This window comes from Vidua macroura, chromosome 3 (assembly GCF_024509145.1).
Source record: "Vidua macroura isolate BioBank_ID:100142 chromosome 3, ASM2450914v1, whole genome shotgun sequence".
Lineage (NCBI taxonomy): Eukaryota > Metazoa > Chordata > Aves > Passeriformes > Viduidae > Vidua > Vidua macroura.
The window spans coordinates 45247725-45266263 of NC_071573.1; the positions used below are offsets into that span (position 1 = coordinate 45247725).

Sequence of the window (18539 nt, forward strand, 5' to 3'; positions counted from 1 at the left end):
GTGGGGAGCAAGAGCCTTTAGGGGAATGGTCCCTGTGGAGACCCAGCAGCCCCAGGCCACTTCCATGTGACTGGTGCAGTGGGAGATCATCAGGAAGGTCTGAATTCATCAGCACTAAGTTGCTGCAAGCAGTCAGCATCCTGTTTTGGAGGATGGCAGCAGTCATTAGGTGCATGGTACAAGCAGGAGCATTCCTGGGGCTTAGGAATTAAGGACATCTGCTCACCAGCCAATCTCCTGGGATGAAAATACCTGCAAGTGCCTGCAACACCTGGCTGTGCCAGCATGCTCCTGAACTGGGCATTCCTTGTCCTTGTTGCTCCTTGATGAACCCAGGAGGAGGAAGAGATGCAGAGTTTAACTAGCAGTGGTCATCTTCAAATTTTATGGCCAGCCATAGTCACTGCACAAATAGGATTTAAAGAATCAATGTGACATTTGCTTTGGGCAAGAAGGCTGTTTTAAGAGAATTACAGAGCCCTGTTATGAATTCCCTATTTCATTCTTGGGCATTTTTGAACTCTTGAGTAAATGCTGTCTGATGATGTGGTGCTGCTCATTTTCTCAGCTTGCTCTCTAGCTCCCTAAGGACTGTCATTAGCTTCCATACAGATCATTAACTGCTCCTCACACCCTGCCTGCCTGGCTGTACGTGGTGCTGTTGGAGCTGACAGTCCTTTGCCTTTACTCCATTTGGGTGTGGTGGTGGGTCCTGGCATACTCTTCATCACACCCCACTGTGCAAATGGGTCAGTTCCCTCCAGCTTATCTTCCAGCCCCATCTCAAACACCAGCAGGAACTGTCCTTCTGCTTGCACTGTGGGCATGCCAGTAACCCCCAGGAACCTTTCAGGCTTTCATTCCCCTCCTGCCCCTTTCAGCTTCAGGCACTGCTGCTGTGGAGGGGAATGTGCAGTGTGAGTACCTCCTGGCCTCTGCTCTGGTGGGCTCTAACAAAGATTTGAGGCCAATCCTGAGTGCTTCACCAGATCAAGACAAGGGTTACATTTCTCATGGGCTCAGAAAAAAGGTGCTCCACAAAGCAATCTTGAGTGTAACTAAAAAGCTCATTTCTGTGTTCAAGTGTGATGCCTGCCTGGTCTGTGGATGTTTGGAGCTTGCACATAGCAACAGTCTTACATTTTATTTGTATAATGCCAGTTGTCTAAAAGAGCATAAAGTACTTCAGGCTCTGGGTACCTCTGGGGTCTAAAGGCAGAAAATGTTGGATAATTCATAATAATTTCAGCTGCCTGACTGCTGAAGGTATCATGTCACATTAAAAGCTTCTTCTTGCCAGGAATACTTGCTGCATTTTCCAAAATGTGGTTCGGTCTTGTTCTTTTAAAGCTTTTTTATTAAATGTTAGTTTAAACAGTCTCTCATTAAGGTTTCTGAGTCTGTTCTAAGACTTGTCTTGAAAATGTGAAAATGTGTATTCAGGTGTTTTGTAAGATTTGTATTATTTGCTTCTTTTGGAGCCATTCTGGTCTATTATGTAAATCCATAGCTAACCGTTTCCTGGGACGATTTATTGTGCAAATGTCTAGTATGGCACGTGTGCAGTGCTGAGCAAAACCAATTGCTTCTGTCTGTTAGTTCAGAGAAGGTCAGTCTGTGGATTTTTTTATTTCATTTATTTTTTTCTTTAATTCAAGAGAAAACAATTTTCTCATTCCATTGCCTATCAGAATTTATTTTCTGCAAATGAGCTGGAAACTCCCAGAACAGATAAAAGTTTAAAGGCAGAACACCAGCCCCAAACTAAGCATAGAAGCAAGTAATCAAGTCAGTCACAGGAGTGGACGTTTAAAAGTGGCAGCTGGATGGTTGATTGGCTTCTGTGGTAATTTCTTGCATTTAATAATGTGCTTACAGAAAAATATGCAAGTGACGATGGGCATTAAAAAGCCATTGGATACACCCTTTGTATCCATCTCTAGAAACCAGTGCTGTCACTGGGGCTGATGTTACCTCTGGGGCTGCAGTGCTGCCATTCCTATTAGGAAGGGTATAACTAGACTGAATGGCCAGGGTTTGCAGCCCTAGTTCAGTTTGCAGCCCCAGCACAGACAGACTGGATAAGTATGCACATCTCTGAGGAGTGACAGGTCCTTGGCCATGGGCTGCAGTGTTCCTCAGTGGGCACTGCAGGCAGCGCGGCAGGCAAGGCACACCAGCACACCCAGGACAGGTCTCAGACTTCTGCCACATGGAAGCTGAGGAGAAACTTGTGCCCTCCCAGCACCTAGAAACAGTTTTCCTGAGGAAAGCTGCAGGCAGGGGTACACAGGTTTTGTTGTAGGAGGCTTAGACTAGGGGGGCAATAAAAGCCATGGCAGGAGTCCCAGGCATCTCTCTGCAAAGTGCTGAGGCTAGCAAGTTTATTCACAGCATTTTATGATCTGGGACACACCACAGGAGCCTCCATGCAACTGTTCTGCTGGCATGTGAACCTGTGGTGACTCAGGAAAAAGGCACTCAAGGACTGTCTTGATAAGAAACAGGAGCTGGCTATAAAATAAACATGCAGGAAAAGCAAATCCCCATCTCTCTGAAGGTGCAATCAACAGGTAGCCCTCATCCTGCCACTTTAAAGCACCCTAGAACTTTGTTTCTCTGTGGCCCAGCTTGCACATCTGTAAAATGGGTTTCATGAGCTCATCCTTTTCTTGTACTGCTTTGAAATCAACCCACCTGAGAGACTGATTTTGTCATGGCTACCCTTTGGGTCAGTGCTGCCTCAAAGGGGAAAGAAGCAAAGCTGGAGGCATGATCCTTTTTTCTGCAAAACACATCTTTACTTTCCTGGAGACCATTCTTGAATAATATATTGTGTTAACTTGCATTTTATCTGTACAGCAGTCATACTTACCTCCACTTGTGAGCTTAATGCACGAGAGATGCTGTGGTCCTAATAGGATGAATTACAAAAAACATCCTTGTGGGTTTTTTTTCACTGGGAGAAATTAAACTTGAGTCTAGTTTCCTTCTCAATACTGTCAACACATCCTGTCTGCTTTTCTCTTGCTTACTACAACTGGCTTGCGAGTCCTCCCAGAAGACATGGCATGACATTTTAGTCCATGTCTTTTTTTTTTTTTTTTTTGTATATTGAACAGAAAATGTAAGACTGTTGCACATCTGCAGATTATTTATCCATGCAGGCCTAATTGGTTCAGGGATTAGCAAAACATGTTTTGCCTGCCAATCTCTAATCAAGAAGACAGATTCACTGACACAGTGGTGGCTTTGTTGTGCTCCAGGGAGGTGATGCTCACTCTGCTGAAAATCAGAAGCAATTTAACCAAACTCAATTTGCAGGCACAGACCTTGCAAGGTCAAAGTAAGAAGCACAGTCTACAAAGAAATAATATTACCCTCTAAGAGCAACAGCAGATCCAAATCTGGTTTGGAGGAAGAGGCTCCAGTATGAGCACTGAGACAGTGAAAAAATTCTAGCAACAGTTAACAGTCTGGAAAGGAGAAATAACTGTCTTATGCAAAGTATTCCCGCAGGATGTATATTACTCCCAGAAATTTTCTACTTTACTGCAGATTTTCCAAAGATGTAATGGCAGTTTCAATGGCTTACAAACCTTTTTGGCATAAGTTTATTCTGCAGGGAGTATCAAGAGACCAAACCCCTGGCCTGGGGCAACACACTGTATGTACTTTTTCTCGTTCTTGTCTACCTTTTCTCTTCATAGGTGGGATTTTCTTTTTTCAAAATAGGGGAAAAAGCATTCATTCCAGTGTTGGTAAGATTCTATAAATTCATTTGCACGAGGTTCAGAGAAGTGGGGAAACATCACAACTGCCTTGCAATGGTTAAAGACAAAACAGGCAGTGGAAGGTGAATAGTGTTAAATATTTAATTGTTAACTGAGTGGGGGAAAAGCAGAGCTTTATTGTCATATTTCATTTGCAAGTTTTATTTGACTGCAACACCTGTTTTCAATATAATTAACTCCTACTTAGCATAGAATTTTGGCACTGATGACTTATGATTTACTTCACTGGGGATGCTTGATTCCAGTGGCAGAGTTATTTTGCAAGTGTAGTGCTAGAGACTTGCTTAATGGAGTAGAGCTAATTTGCCATTTGCTGGGTTAATGAAGATGCACACTAAAAAGAGTATGAAGAACAAGATCTAGTACATAAAAGCTAAAGAAACAAGCAAACAATTTAGAGCTAAAACACAAACAAAAGATTGTGGTGCCTTAGGCTTTTATGTAGTATCTTTTACCCCAGTTCCTGTAGTACCATAGCAGCCTTCAGGTTGTCTGAACATTGATGTGGCAATTCTAGGTGGAAGCAAACTTTTCTGAATTGCTGCTGTGGCAATTAGAGCCAGCACATTTCCCTTTCAGTCTCCTTCCTCTGATATTCCATTCCAGTCTTACACAGATCTTAACAAAGGCTGTTGCCTTTGTTAATGCTTTGTATTTATATTTTAAACCAATTGCTGTGATTACAATGGAGCGCCAGCTCATGATGGCAGAATTGAGGAAAATAATGCAGGAAGATCATTTATCTCAAAAATACATCATTACACCCTGCAATGCCACAGCTCCTTGCTGTGCGCTGCCACCTTACCTGCACATAGCTCGGCACTTGCAGGAATTTACTCCTCATATAGAAAATTATAGAGATTAGAGGGGATATCATGTCAGCATAGGGGCTCTGCAGGGCAGCTTCTCTGCCAAAGAGAAGCCATGCTCAGAACCACCTGGGGATTCACAGGGCCAGGGCACACCTGAGCTTTGCATCTACTTTCCCCTGTAGCCTTTCTGGCTGTTGTCCACACCCAAAGTCCCACTCTTCCATGGGCAAAGCAGGATGTTCCCAGAAAGCAAAATTGTATCATCAAGAGAGTACCAAAGCAGCTTCTGGGTTGAGGAGGAAGGTGAGAGCAGCAGGTGCAGGATTTCTGGTAATGTGACCAGGAATAGGTTTGGTCAGTCTAAGATGATAATTTCTCTTTTAACACAGTGTGGGAGTTAATATGGTGGATGTGCCTATGTCTGTGCTGGGCCCAGAAATTAGTGGACAGCAGGAGCAGCTGTGTTCAAATGTTCTGTCAAGACATTTAAGCTGAAGGTTGCCTTTTCTGGAGTCATCCCTGACTGTTCTGAGCTTACAGTGTAGGTTATAACACAGTCCTGCCTTGCTTCCCATAACTATTTATCTACCTTTACTCACTGAAAACTCTCTTCATCAATCACTTCCTGGTATGGCTTCACAAGCTGTGCTACAGCACCAAGGAAAAATCAGTTTTCCTAGTAAGCAGTAGCAAATCTGGGGAGACAGTTATTTGTGAGAGGTTTATTGTATGGCACATAGTCGTTCTGGTGTACAAAATATGCCACATTCTCAGATGCTCCTCATACTTCACTGCAGATGCCAGGTCCAAGGCAGCCATATAACCCATCTGCAGGGGTGCCCCTGTTTGGAACAACAGGGCTCACTGTGGATGTGGGTGCATATCTGGTAGCATCCTCCACAGCCCTAGGAGTCCTCAGGGAGAAGCTTCCCTACAGCTTTGTAAGGAAATCTCTGCCATAAGGATGTCTCCTTTGAAAGCTGGAGCCAGCCTATGAAAAGTAATTCACACTTGGTGAAGCCAGCCAGATCAGCTAAAAGGAAGTGTTATTGTATAAGGCAAAAAGAGATTCCCAAAGTGGGCACTGCATCTCAGGGTCATGATCCATGTCAGGGCAAGGCTGTCCTTTGGGGTAGCATGGCACTACACTGGATGCTTCAGGCATCCAGGCTGTGATATCATAGGAATCCAGTGGTATTTGCTAAACAAGAATCAGACCCACAAGACAGTAAAAGCACATGTTTCTACTGTAATAGTGATAGCCAATTCTGTATGTGGGGACAAAATTTCCATTTTTGTCCTTTATTTTAGTACAGCCTTCCTGTTCCTCTTGTACTTGCTTCATGTTGTTTAATTGTAACTGTGCCTGTGGTTTTTTTTTTGTTTTCAGAGCATTAGGCTGGCTGCCTGGAACACCCTGGCAGTTAAACCCTACATGGTGTCTTAGGAAGCAGGTTTAAGCCTCTAATGAAGTTTTGGACTGGCTTTTTCAGTGTGCCTCTGCTTCTTTTTGCACTCCCTGTGTCCCTTGTGGCAAGTGGCTGGTACAGTCAGTGCTGTCCAGGACTGAAGGCCAGACCTGAAGTGGGTATAGTGTTTGTGGAAGGGGAAAATGGATCCTGCTGAGCACAGGCAGCATCTGTCAGGGTCATGAGCATCCTTGAACAGCCCAGCACAGCTCCAGCAGGTGGGAACTCGGGCTGTGGTTTGTAGTGCAGATGGGCAGCTCTTCTGCTGATTCAGAGAGGCAGTTAATAGGTTTGGCAGGGAGTAGGCTGCTGCCAGCAGGCAGTCTTGCAGAGGACAAGGGACACTGAGCGACACAATGCAGAACCAGCAGCTCAAAGGAAAGTGTCCATGTACAGCAAGCAAAGTACAGGGTCATCACATCCAGAGATGGGCAAGTTCTGCACAGCTATGATTTGATACAAGGGACTGGCAGGCAACAAAACCCAATAAACACAAAAATCATGTTTCCTCTACCTTGCAGTCTTGTACCTGGTGTAGCAGAGGGGCTGTAGGCTGATGTAGACTGGTGGATGCAGAGAACTGATGAGGCTCAAAGAATGGATGGGGTGTTTTTAGGTATTCATCTGGTACAGCCTGTCTTCTGGGAAAGTGGAGCAAAACAATGTTTTCATCAGTGTCCAAATAATGATCTTTACATGCCCAGTCTCAGGAAACAAACAGCTTGAAATTCATGACAGCAGTGGAAAACTATTTGTCCATCATTGTCAGCAGGAAATTTAATTCTGCTCAGTTTTTGTCAGAACACCCCATAAAGGGCCCCGGGGAGTTTGCAGGTCTGAAAGTGAGCAATGGCAGTGCAGGTCAGGGCACTATGCTGGCTGCCTCACATACACCTTGCAGGCTGCTGGCCACAGCCCCAGCCCCTAGGCTGATTCATTCCTTCTTTGTGCCACTGAATTTCAATGCAGCTGGCAGCTTCCAGATCTGCTGCCAGGTTGCAGGCAGGTTTCCCCCCATTCCTGCAGCCCTATGCCTGCTCTGCCAGCAGGGCCAAGCTGCACCCCATCACCTCCTGTGTCCTGTTGCTACATTCAGCACAGAGACAAACTGCTGGTGCTTCTCCTCTGTGTGCCAGGGCTGAACCTGCTCAGGCTGCCACCTGCTCAGGGATTCACAGCATCCCCAGCCTGGACTGCACAAATGAGCTCCTGACTCCCCAATGCTGCTCCAGCTGCTCCAGTGTGTCCTCAGGAGGTACCATGCCATGTTCTCACCTCAGGGGGAGCAGGCAGCCTGCTGCCCCCTCCTGCTTCTGCCCTGATGCTGCTGGAGATTTGAGCCAGGTCTGACCCCTTGGGTGGAAAAACCCCAGACGGGGCTCCTGCAAGGCTTCTTCCAAGCCCCAAACAGCTGATCAGATGGGCACCAGCTTCCCATGGCTTCAGCAGGAGCGGGGAGCTAGGGGTTTTGCTGCCAACCCTGGGCCCTCAGCATTCTGGTGCCCACAGGGGTGAAGGGAGGAGGATGGCCCCACACCGCTTCAAGACGTTCACTTTGAAGGGATACGTGAAAAGAGTGAGATTTCAGTCACCTCTTCCTTTGATTTTTGATTTTTCTTTGCAGCCCCCTCCCACGTTTGCAGCCCCTGCCTGTTTGTACCCTGTGCAGGTGCTGGCTGTTGCAGCAGAAACTGAAACTTGGCTTTTTTCTCCTCTTTAAGGTGTGTGCCTCTCATTCCCCAAAGGAAAAGAAGAGGAGCAAAAAAAGCCATATATTTGCTGCAGACTGTGACTGGCTTATGTAATAACATTGCCTTTCTCTCCTTGTTTTAGGGAGTGCTGCCGATTTTTTGGAGACAATGGCTTGACTTTGAAGGTGTTTTTTACCAAGGCAGCACCCTTTGGTGTTCTTTGGCCACTCACAAACTACCTTTACTTACATGCAATAAAGAAAATAAACACTACGGATGTCTCCGTGTTGTTCTGCTGCAACAAAGCTTTTGTGTTCTTGCTTTCATGGATCGTTCTGAGGGACAGGTTCATGGGAGTGAGGGTAAGTGACTCCTTATATTTGTCTCCCCTCTTCCCCCTCACCCTTGTGTCTTTCCTTTACCCCTTGCCTCCTGCCAGCTGAGTCAAGCAGCAGCCACACAGAGAGCTGTGCGGGCACAGAAGTCTTTGCGGAGCAGGGATGCATCCTTCCCTGCAGCCTTCCCAGGTGCCTGTGAGCTCCTGGAGCCCCTGGCTCCCCCAGCCCAATGCCTTTGAGCATATTCCTTCAGGAAAGAGGTGACTTGCTCCAGAGTGTGTCACAAAGGATGTGTGCTATCTCCATACTGCTGTGGATGTGTGTCAGCCCTTGCCAAGGCCTTCCAAGTGACTATTCCCAGACTGCCACCAGACCTGGTTGTCTCTAACTGCGCATTCTCGCAAGCCCTGGCTACACACAATGCATTTCTGGTCCCATCCTGGGAATTTAACAGGGCCCTCACCTTCCTACGTGTGTGACAGCAGGCATGCAGGGTGGGACAGTTGTCTTCTGCAACCGTGTCATGTAGCAGCAGCTACAGACAGGAGAGGAGAGCTGGGCTGCCCTCGCCCACCTGTGGCCAAAATGTGTGTCTGCACGTGTCACTGATGGAAGATTTGTGTCCACAGGGACTTGCATTTAGCCAGCAGCTGTAGGCTGCTCTTCTGGTGGCACCCCAAATGTTTGCTTGCACCTTTAGTTCTGCACCCCACGTGAATGCCTCTGCAGCAGCAGCAACAGAGCCATGTGCAGAGGGTTCATCAGGAAACCCCTCAGCTCCCTGCTGACCCTGCTGCCATTCTAGCAGCCCTCAGCACATCACGTCCTTTGGCAGCAGAGTGGTGGGTGACTAACCCACCAGCCCGGGGCCAAGGAGCTCCTGCCAGGGCCAGGAGCAACGGCAAGGAAAAGGCACCAGTGGGTCCCTCTTTCCTTGCTTCACCAATTAATATTAATTACTAGTCAAGATCAACAGCAATAACTGTAGTTATTCCTGTCTCCTGGCCACTTCTTGAGGAGCTCCCTGCTCACCCACCCAGGCTGGTAGTGCTAAAAAGATGTTGCATGGAGTAGCTGAGAGTTAACTTTTCAGGAAGTATTCCTCTCTGGCAGGAGAATTTGGCAGGAGAACTTGGCCAGCCTTTCAGTGGTGTCAGCCAACAGGCTGCTCAGGGGATGGTTGCAAAATGTACCTGCCAAAAGCTCAGCGTGGCCAGCAGCTGTCTGCCCACTCCTCTGCCCAAGTAGCCCTACCCTAAAAATAAATTAACTGTGATTTTTGAGTGCAGAAGCAAGGGTATCCTGAAATGATCCTGGAGCTAGGGAAGTCTCATAGTTATCAAAGCTGGATGTGCTCGCCATTTTGATAAATGAAAATAAAAAAAGGTGGTTTTGTGTCTTCATCTATCTTGTGGCACTGCCAGCTGTAGCACTGGTGGGACACCAAGAGAGATGGTGTGTGGAGGGGTGACTGCTGTGGTCTGCACCTAAAGCTTGCTTCACAGTCTGAATGTGCCATCTCCCACCATGGGATATGGCTGTGGTGTGGAGGGAAAGAAGCCAACCTGTGTGTGTAGGGATACCCACATGGTCACATACATGCTGGACTAGAGGTGCTTCTTGGGCTCGCCTGAGTGCGTGGCCATGATGGAAGAGCCAGGATGGTCAGGAACTTTCCAGCAGCTTCTTGGGAAGGTTCTCTTGTGCCATGGCAGGGGACATGCACTGGGGGATGAATCCTGTTCTGTATGCCTCCCTTCTCAAAGGGGCAGAAGGAGTGGAAAGAGCAGAGAAGCAGACCCAAGTGCTGGTCCTGGCCATGTACAGCTGTCTTTTGTTTCCTATCTGCACTACTTTGGAAAAGAGAAGCAGAACAGGGGCCAGAGCAGTGGTGACTGTGTGATACTCCTGCCGTGTGTTCCAGCCCCTACCTATGGAATCTGGCATTGGTAAGACTGTGGCAGGGGGCCTCCCCGAGAAGGAACCCAGCTATCTCCTGAATCCAAGAAGGAACACAGCTGTCTCCTTCCCAGGTGACAGGCCAGCAAGGGACCTGGGTGCAGGGAGAAGGAGTTTGCAGACAGACTGGGCTATTTGCTCTTAAGCAGTTGTGGCATCCTGACCTGTGGCAATATGAGAGTGAGGAGGCACTTGTCCTTGGAGATGGGAAGGATGCATGGCAGCAGAGCAGTTCTACCACCCGGCTTTGTGTGGCATAGTGGGAGTGCCGGGCACTCCTGTCTGCAGAGGTCATGGCATAGAATCTTTGGAGAGAATAATTTTCATCCCTCTTTCCTCTCTTTTCTGTACAGTCCATGTGAAAAGAAACAGGCAGAAAGAGTGTCACTGCTGGGGGATATCTTCAGGGTGACCTCAATACACTGCCTTCTTCCTGGGACTAGGAACCAGAAGGAAAGACAGCTGCTAGGGCTTCTCTGGGAGTGACCTAGGAGCTGCAGCCACCACACAACCCAGCCCCAAAGTACATGGTGCCTCGGGGTCACACTGTGTCAGAGCTGCTGACCTTCTTAGAAGCACCCTTTGAGAGGGTATTTGGCAGACAAGACTACAAGGGGGAGAGTGCCTTCCCACGCTCCTACTCCATCTCCACACCAGTGCCCCAGGATGGATAGTGCCACAGCAAAGCTCTGAGTGCACATTTGGGTGTCCCTGTTCATGCCCACTGACAGAGGCAAGGTGAGAAAGGCATCTGCTTAGTGGGGTTAAAAAAGTACAGTTATCCTACTTGGCCTTCAGAAGTGCAACTACTAGCACTCTAAGCACATAAATTACAATTTAGCTGGAATATAAGTGTAAGAGCAATTACAAGTTCCCATCCTTGCCATTCAGGTACTTTTAAGTGCCTTCATCTCCCCCAATGAAGTTGAGCTTTTCCCCCTTGCCCTTCACTGTGCCCAGAGAACAACTGGCTGGGCTGTGAGCTGTCAAAGACACACAGATAATGAAGCTGTGAGTGCCTGAAGCACTGCCTCTGCAAATCCTGCAGTGCTGTGACATCTGCGGGCACTGTGGTGTGTGAGCAGCCTGTCACCGCCACTAACAACGCGCGTGATCGAAAGGCTGAAAGGCTTTCAGAGAAGGTGTCTGTGACACCCCTGGCAGGTCAACAGAACACTGCGAAGTGAGGCCAAGGTTCATCTGACACTTGTGACGTGCTTGATGGAAGAGGCAAGGACCTCTGCCCCAGTGCAACTGTTTGCAGACTGCATTTATTTGCTTTGATCTTTGACTTTGGTATTTCCCTCTATGCTACAGTGAATAAAATAGCTCAGGATCCAAGAGAGCCATCACCTCCAAGTGCTTCCTATGTACATAACATAGAGACAAGCACATCTGCCTGTGGGACTTGGAAATACCTGTCCTATCAAATCTCAAACTGTAGAGACACGGTCTCTTGGAAGGTGCTCTGAAGCTGATCAGCTCCTGACGTTAAAAGCAAAGCTGGAGACTTTTCATTCTGCAGTTCATGCATGCCCCCTGCAAGTTTCCAGTGCAGAGGCATTACAGCTGCCTGCAGGGGTTGAGGCAGGCTTCCTCCACCCACACACCTGGAGGTGCTAGCTGGGTGCCACAGCCTGGAATGTGGCTGCAGTTCTCCTCAGCCCTCCAGTGAAGTCGGACAAGCCCCATACAGCTCCCAGGAGGACAGCCACACCTGGAGCAGATGCTACAGGAAATGCTGCATCTTCCACTCTTCTTTAACTCATCTGTAACACAGGTGATGTTGAAGGAAGGTACAGAGTTGCCATCTTTCAGCTAAGCCTGAGCCATGTACCTTGCAGCTCTCCCAAGAGCCATAGCGAGTCAGAGCAAAGGTGCCTCTGCCCCAGAAGCCTGCCTGCAGCAGCTGCCTGTAGTAGACACCTAGAAAAATCTGTCTAAAGAGGAAAAGCCTGTAATTATATTTCCTCATGAGACTCTCCAGCCTCCAACAATTTGAGGCTCAAGGACTTCCTGAGATGGAAGCAGTGTTTCTATAGCTAATAGTCATTGATGGATTTTTTTTTCTTCCATGAGTTTATCCTTGTAAACTTTTCACATCCACAGGGTGCAACAGCAAAGCTTTCTTTCACTTAATTATGCGTTGGGTGAAGGCAAATCTCTTTTTCCTTGTTCTGCACCTGCCTGACACCATGCTAGTCTCATGCAATGACCTTTTTTCTTGTGCTTCTGAAGCCAGAGCGTCTGAATTTTTATTTGACAAGCACCAGCACACTGGTCAGAGAAGTGCCCCACACTGCTGTAGAGCCATGCAGGGGAGGGGATCTCTCCTTGCCTTAAAAAGAAGCCTGTACTGGACCATAGGGCCCAGTTACACCATCACAAAACATCACTTTAGAAATTATGTCCCACAGCTGTACATGGAGAGACCAGATGCCAACAGGGCTGCAAGTCAAGATGCTGTATCTGAACCTCTCCAAATCTGCAGCTTGTATACCCAGCTGTTGCAGCTGGTACTGGGCTCCACCCTGATCAAGTCATAAATCAGTATTCTGCCTTATGCCACCCTGCCATTATACAGCAACACCTGTGGAGAAATTGATCCAGTTTTGTTTGCAAAAATGGGCCATTTTTGTGTTAGGGGAAATTGAAGGTGTTGATGTCAGTGTGAGGGAAGGATCTGCTGGATGATTATCTGGTGTATGGGTGTCCTCTGGCACCAGCCCCAGCTCAGCCCAGGGAAGAGGCTGCTGGTGCTGCTGGGGTTGGGACCTGCAGCTGGTAAAGAGGCTATCTCACCACATCTTGCTGATCAGGCAGCAGCAGAGCTTGGCACACAGACTTTCCCCCTGCATCTTCACAGCAGCCCCGGTATCTCTGGAGGGAAGCAGGAAAGGTGAGAGGAGGCTCATAGACGTGTAGGCAGCTGCAGCCTACACATGGATGGGGCTTAAAACCCCAGTCTGGTCCTGCGAGAGGGGACAGTTGGCTAGCACTTACCCATATGTGGATCAAAATAAAGTACTATCTCAGTCATCTTGGAGGCATCACCTTGAGTGTGCAGCCAAAAGGCATGTAGTGTAAGCAGGGCATCCCTCACAGCCCTGCAGAGCCAGGAAGCATGAGCATACAGAAAGCTCTATTCACCCCAGAATTAACACCCTGAGAGTCTGAAGGTATCTGTCAGGACAGTCCCAGAGAAGCCAGGGGTTTCTTGCACACCCTGGTAAATTGGGGCAGTGCGTCCCCTGCCTTTATGAATGTTTCTTCTGTTTGGGAGGCATTCCTCAGGCATTGCAGTGTGCATAGCTGGCTGGAAAAAAACACCTCCTCCTACTCTCTGAAATGACTCGTCTAGACTGGAAAGTAGTTGTATGAATTTTATTCCCCTGTTTATTTCTATAATCTTTTTCCTCCAAAACTTCAACAGGACTCGAAGCCTTTTCTGCAAGCTCCAGGGAATTATTACTTGTGTATTATTGTCATGCACAGGCTGCAGGGACCCATTGATGGGGAAGCTCAGTGACAGAGATTAAATCCCCACTTCAGCTCAGTCGGAGGCACTGAGCCCTGCAGTCTGGCCTGTCGCACACACCCAGAGCAGCCACTCCTTTGCAGCTCTGCCTGCAGCTTCCCTGCAGCCAGGGAAACCACGAGGGTGGGCAGCATCTGCTCCCTGGGTATTGGCCCAGGCTTGCTACTATTTTCTACATAAGCAGATGATGCAGGAGTACTGCACTTGCATGTAAATCTGCCTGTCTGTTTCTCCATCATGGGGGTTGTCTAGTAACACTTTCTTGCTTGCTTTCTTTGTCTCCACCAGATCGTGGCTGCTATATTTGCTATTGCAGGGATAGTTATGATGACATACGCCGATGGGTTTCACAGCCACTCCGTTATTGGGATAGCCTTGGTGGTGGGCTCTGCCTCAATGTCTGCTCTCTACAAGGTAAGTACACCTGGCTCTTTCTCCCCTGTCACCCTTGTCACTCACTTTTGGCTGTTCCTGTCTTACATGCAAACCTCTGTGCAGTTCAGTGCCATATGCTGCTCTTTGAGAGCTCTGCCATAAACACACTGGCTCTGCAGCAGCACTGTATTTGGGTGTTCCCTTGCTTTGATGTCTGGTCTCTCTTAGGATAAAAACTCCTATTTCCTTGGAATAGTCTTCTCCAGTGCTCCTCCACCAGGGGGAGGTTTTACAGATGTCCCACCTTCATGAAGAATGAGGCCACTTTTCCATAGATTCTGGATTCAAGCACTCATTCTGGAAGCACCTTGCAGAGATTTAGCTTCTTTGAGTCATTTTGATAGCTCCACTTGCCAGTCCTCCTTCAGTAACATATGTAGCCTGTGTTGGGCTTAAAGCATTGCTTATCATGGAAGCAATTGCATCCTTAAAATGCAAAGCATGTGCCTATGAATCAAGACCTCATAATGAACAGCTGGGTAAGCTGCACTATGTGTAAGATGCAGCCTTCCTTGCTGAGCAGAGACATTTCACTTCTGAGCACTTGCCTCTGTGCTGCTCATAGTGCTCAGTCACAGTCCACAGTGAGGAATAAGCATTTGTAGAGCGTGGTTTGCCCACCCTGACTCAGATGTGTAGATAAGGAGGAGGAGTAGACAGCTTCATCTGGTCTAATGAATTGCACTGTACCAGTCATCCAACAGGAACTGGCCAGGAGAGCCCTACAGCCCTAACACCAGCAGTCCAGGGAAACTTGCCAAACTGAGAAGCATCTGCCTGTGCTCTTCAGCACAGTGCTGTGATGCTTTTTGCTCACTTTTTCAGATCAGATGATATCTTAGATTAGGAAGGTCATGAAGTTTCATACAGCTCATTCCTCTAATAGAGCGTTTCCTTGTAGGACCAGAGACATGGCCCACCAAACCAGAAAAAATTAAAGGCTAGAGCCTAGCTGTGTTCCCTTTCCCATGACACTGCTACTCTTTCTGGGAATCAGAGTCTCAGGGCTGCTCCACCAGAGCCTGTGCACAGGAGGGTGGTGGTGGCTGTGCCAGCAGTGTGTTAGTTACTCTGCAGTGTGCTCTGCATGCCAGGACAGATGAAGCTCTGCAGCTTGTTGTGCAACACATGCTGCTGCCACCCTGCTCTTGCTTTCCACAGTCTGGCTCCATTCCCATGAGTTGTGTGTGCCAAAGGGGCAGGCAGATTTACAGGCAGACCGATCTCACCACGTGCAGCAGAGCCACTGTGTATCTGGGGTAGGAGGATAAGCCAAGGTGGCCCTGCTGGGGGCAACACAACACACTGTCCTCAGGTGGTAAATGAGGAGTAAGTGGCTTCCAGGACATTTTGCTCCATATTTCAGAGCAGCAACACAGCTGCACTGGCCAGTGATGGGATGGTAGGAGTGGGCAGAGCCCTGCTAGCACGGCAGTCCTGCATACTTGCCTGCTCTGTGTAGGAAAAAGAGAGAACTAACACTGGTGAGGGGGACTGCCAGTGCAGCACAAACCACTAAGTCACAGTCCATTGGCTGTCCTGGTCTCCAGCCAGTAGCAGAGGAAAACTGTTCCCAGACCATGGTATCCAACAGAATCTCTGCAGCTCTGTGATGAAAACCGATGCAGACTCCAGACAAGACCTGTCCACAGGGAGTCCCCACCAACAGATGGGCTGTTGGTCTTTCTTTGCTGAAATCTTTCATTTCTACTGTCTTTTTCCTTCTCCCACTAACAAACTAAAGCTTTTAAATCCCTCCCTGCAGTCTCATTGCCCAGGCTGCATCTGTGCTCTGGGCTGTGGGGCTGCTGCTCTGCTATCTGCCTCCTGGACATGAGTTCCCAGGGAGAAGGTGGAAGGACAGCCAGTCAGCATGGACTGTGCTTGCCCACCACCACAGCACTGCTCAAGTGGCAGCCAAAGGCTTGGACCAGTGATGTCTCATGCAGGGAGATTCTTGATCTCCCCATGACCTGCTTCACAGTCTTCTTAATGTCAAATTATCTGGAGGTGCAGAAAGAACGCTGAAGGATCTAAGCTAGGGTTGAAGGGTCTAAGTTATGGTTAGTGACCTTTCCTTTCAGGACATGCACAGATAAAGGTGCTGAATCCCCTTTCTGCATGGACTAAGTTGGCAGCTGCCCCTGCCTGTGTTCCAGGGGCTGCCAGGAAGGTGAAGGCTGGGCCACACAAGCTGCTCACCACAGTTCCACGAGCAGCCCTCCCACGTATCTGGCAATCATCACTACATAGGTGCCAGAACAAAACACCAGCCTTCCAGAGAGGGTGGTGCAAGAGAGTTAAACCCATGTATTTTCCTCTTTTAGGTTTTATTCAAACTTCTTTTGGGCAGTGCTAAATTTGGAGAAGCTGCCTTATTCCTGTCTGTGTTAGCTGTCTTCAACGTCCTCTTCATTACCTGTATTCCTGTCATCCTTTATTTTACCAAAGTGGAATACTGGAGCTCTTTTGACATCATTCCTTGGGGGAACCTCTGTGGATTTTCAATTCTCTTATTGAGTGAGTAGATGGGGGGCTCTCACACTGCTGGGGGTGGAGGAGGGTGCCAGAAACTGGCCACTGGTGGAAATAGCAAGCCTCTCCCATACTGGAGCTGTTTTGCCTTCTCAACTTAATTTTTAACTTGAGATATTATGAGAGGGCCCATTTTTCTAGGGCCAATGTATACTTTGCTTCTGCTGTTATTACCACACCAAAACTGAGTGGGTCTCTTTAGAAGGGACTGTGGAACTAAACTGTAAAGCTTGTCCGAACTCCTACTCATGAACTCTGTGTGACAGAGACAGGTAACACTTGCCCAGGTTATGATGGAAGCATCCCTGCTGGGAGGGCATTATCTGGGACTCATCAGCATCCCCACAGCAAGGAGGTTAGGCCAGGCCTGTCAAGGCCAGTCTCCAATGCCTCTGCTGCCTGCAGTAGTAGCTAATTGCTATTCCTAAAGAGGAGTAATTGCTACTCCTAAAGAGGAGGAAACTTTTGACAATTTAATGTTGCACAGTGATGGAAATTTTGATAGGTAGCAATCGTCTCTTCTGCTGCCACTGCTGTGTCACCAAAGGAGCCCAGAGGGGAGGGATGCCAACCTAAGTTTTAAAGGTTACCAGAATCATGATGTTGTCCATTGTTAAACTAGATGTGTTGACTTGCTGCCACAGTTGGTCTCTACACTGGATGATGGAATCCCCTCTCCTAAAACATTAATTTCCACTGGAAATAGCTCTTCTCTACCCCTGTCTTGAGTGCCAGCTCCTTTTACCCTGAACAATCACAACTCCAGAAGTACCTCCAGGTTACTTATCAGTGGACTCAGAGGAAGTTGTCTGTAAGAAAGTGGTGCAGAACTTGTCAAGCAATCCCTGATGTGTGCAATACATGGGTACTTCTGGAAGACAGTCAAAGCTCCAGCTCCCAACAAGCTCAGTATTGGCAAGGCTCTCCTGACTCTGGTAAAACTGGTCACCTTAAAACAAGGGTGAATTTGATCCAAAGCAATTATTAATTTGTCATGAAACACCCCACAAACTGTGTATGGTATTACAATGGAGTGATACTGTAATCACTCTGTAGTAATGATAGTATAATTTCATTGTATGAAATTGTATTTAGTAAGTTCCTGCCTGGAAGAGGGTTAGATTTACAGCATCTTCCACCTGCAGCTGGAGGCAGCTTTTCTACAATAAAGCACCCAGATAGAAGCTCCTGTTCAGCTGAACTCTCCCAGATGAAGAGTGTTAAGTCTTTCAGCAGGGCCAAGGGGATCACTGGATCAGTATAAAGAGTGGGAATTACTGGACATGATGCTGAGAGACAGGCTGTACCCAAAACCCACCCTGATCCTGCCACTGGACTCCAGAGGGATACAGATCTCCCCAGAAACAGCAATGTCTCAGGCAGGTGAACATGCAACAGACAGAGCTTTGTCCTCTGGTATCTTCAGGAGAAACAACAGAAGCTGATGTATCCTTTATTTGAACAACAAATAGAGTAATAAAACATAAGAGTTTCAAGTGACATTCTTTCTGCCTAATTTCACTGTACTAAAAGACATTTTTCTTTCCTTCATCAGCATTCAATATTCTACTAAATTTTGGGATTGCTATTACCTACCCCACCTTGATTTCTCTTGGAATTGTACTGAGTGTCCCAGTGAATGCAGGTAAGATTTTTTGTCTTTTACATCTTAATTAATACATTAAATCTGTGGCCTTTCAAATATGCAGCAAGGATAAAAGAAAATAGATTTATTAAACATGTTTTGCACTTTCTCTCAAAGACTTACAGAGATGACACTGATTAAAAATTTATTATTTATGCATTAAATATGTATTGTATAATATTACATGAATATTCATAATGCCTAAAATTGGTTTTTAAATTACTGTCCAAAGAAGCCTGCATACTGAAAAACAAAGTAGATTTGAAGACATTCTTCTCTGGGCTGGAATAAAAACCCATGGATAAAGCAGAAATCAGTTCTTA

At 47.4% G+C, this 18539-nt stretch overlaps 1 protein-coding gene across 5 annotated transcripts in view; it reads left to right on the forward strand.

Annotated features, from left to right (window-relative positions):
• SLC35F3 (solute carrier family 35 member F3) overlaps positions 1 to 18539 on the forward strand; it is a 166921-nt gene that overhangs the window by 145993 nt on the left and 2389 nt on the right. For all 5 annotated transcript variants that reach the window (XM_053972673.1, XM_053972674.1, XM_053972678.1 and 2 more), the window contains 4 exons: positions 7909 to 8128; positions 13890 to 14015; positions 16364 to 16556; positions 18127 to 18216. In XM_053972673.1, the coding sequence (XP_053828648.1) occupies positions 7909 to 8128; positions 13890 to 14015; positions 16364 to 16556; positions 18127 to 18216 (629 nt within the window). The remainder of the gene's footprint in view (positions 1 to 7908; positions 8129 to 13889; positions 14016 to 16363; positions 16557 to 18126; positions 18217 to 18539) is intronic.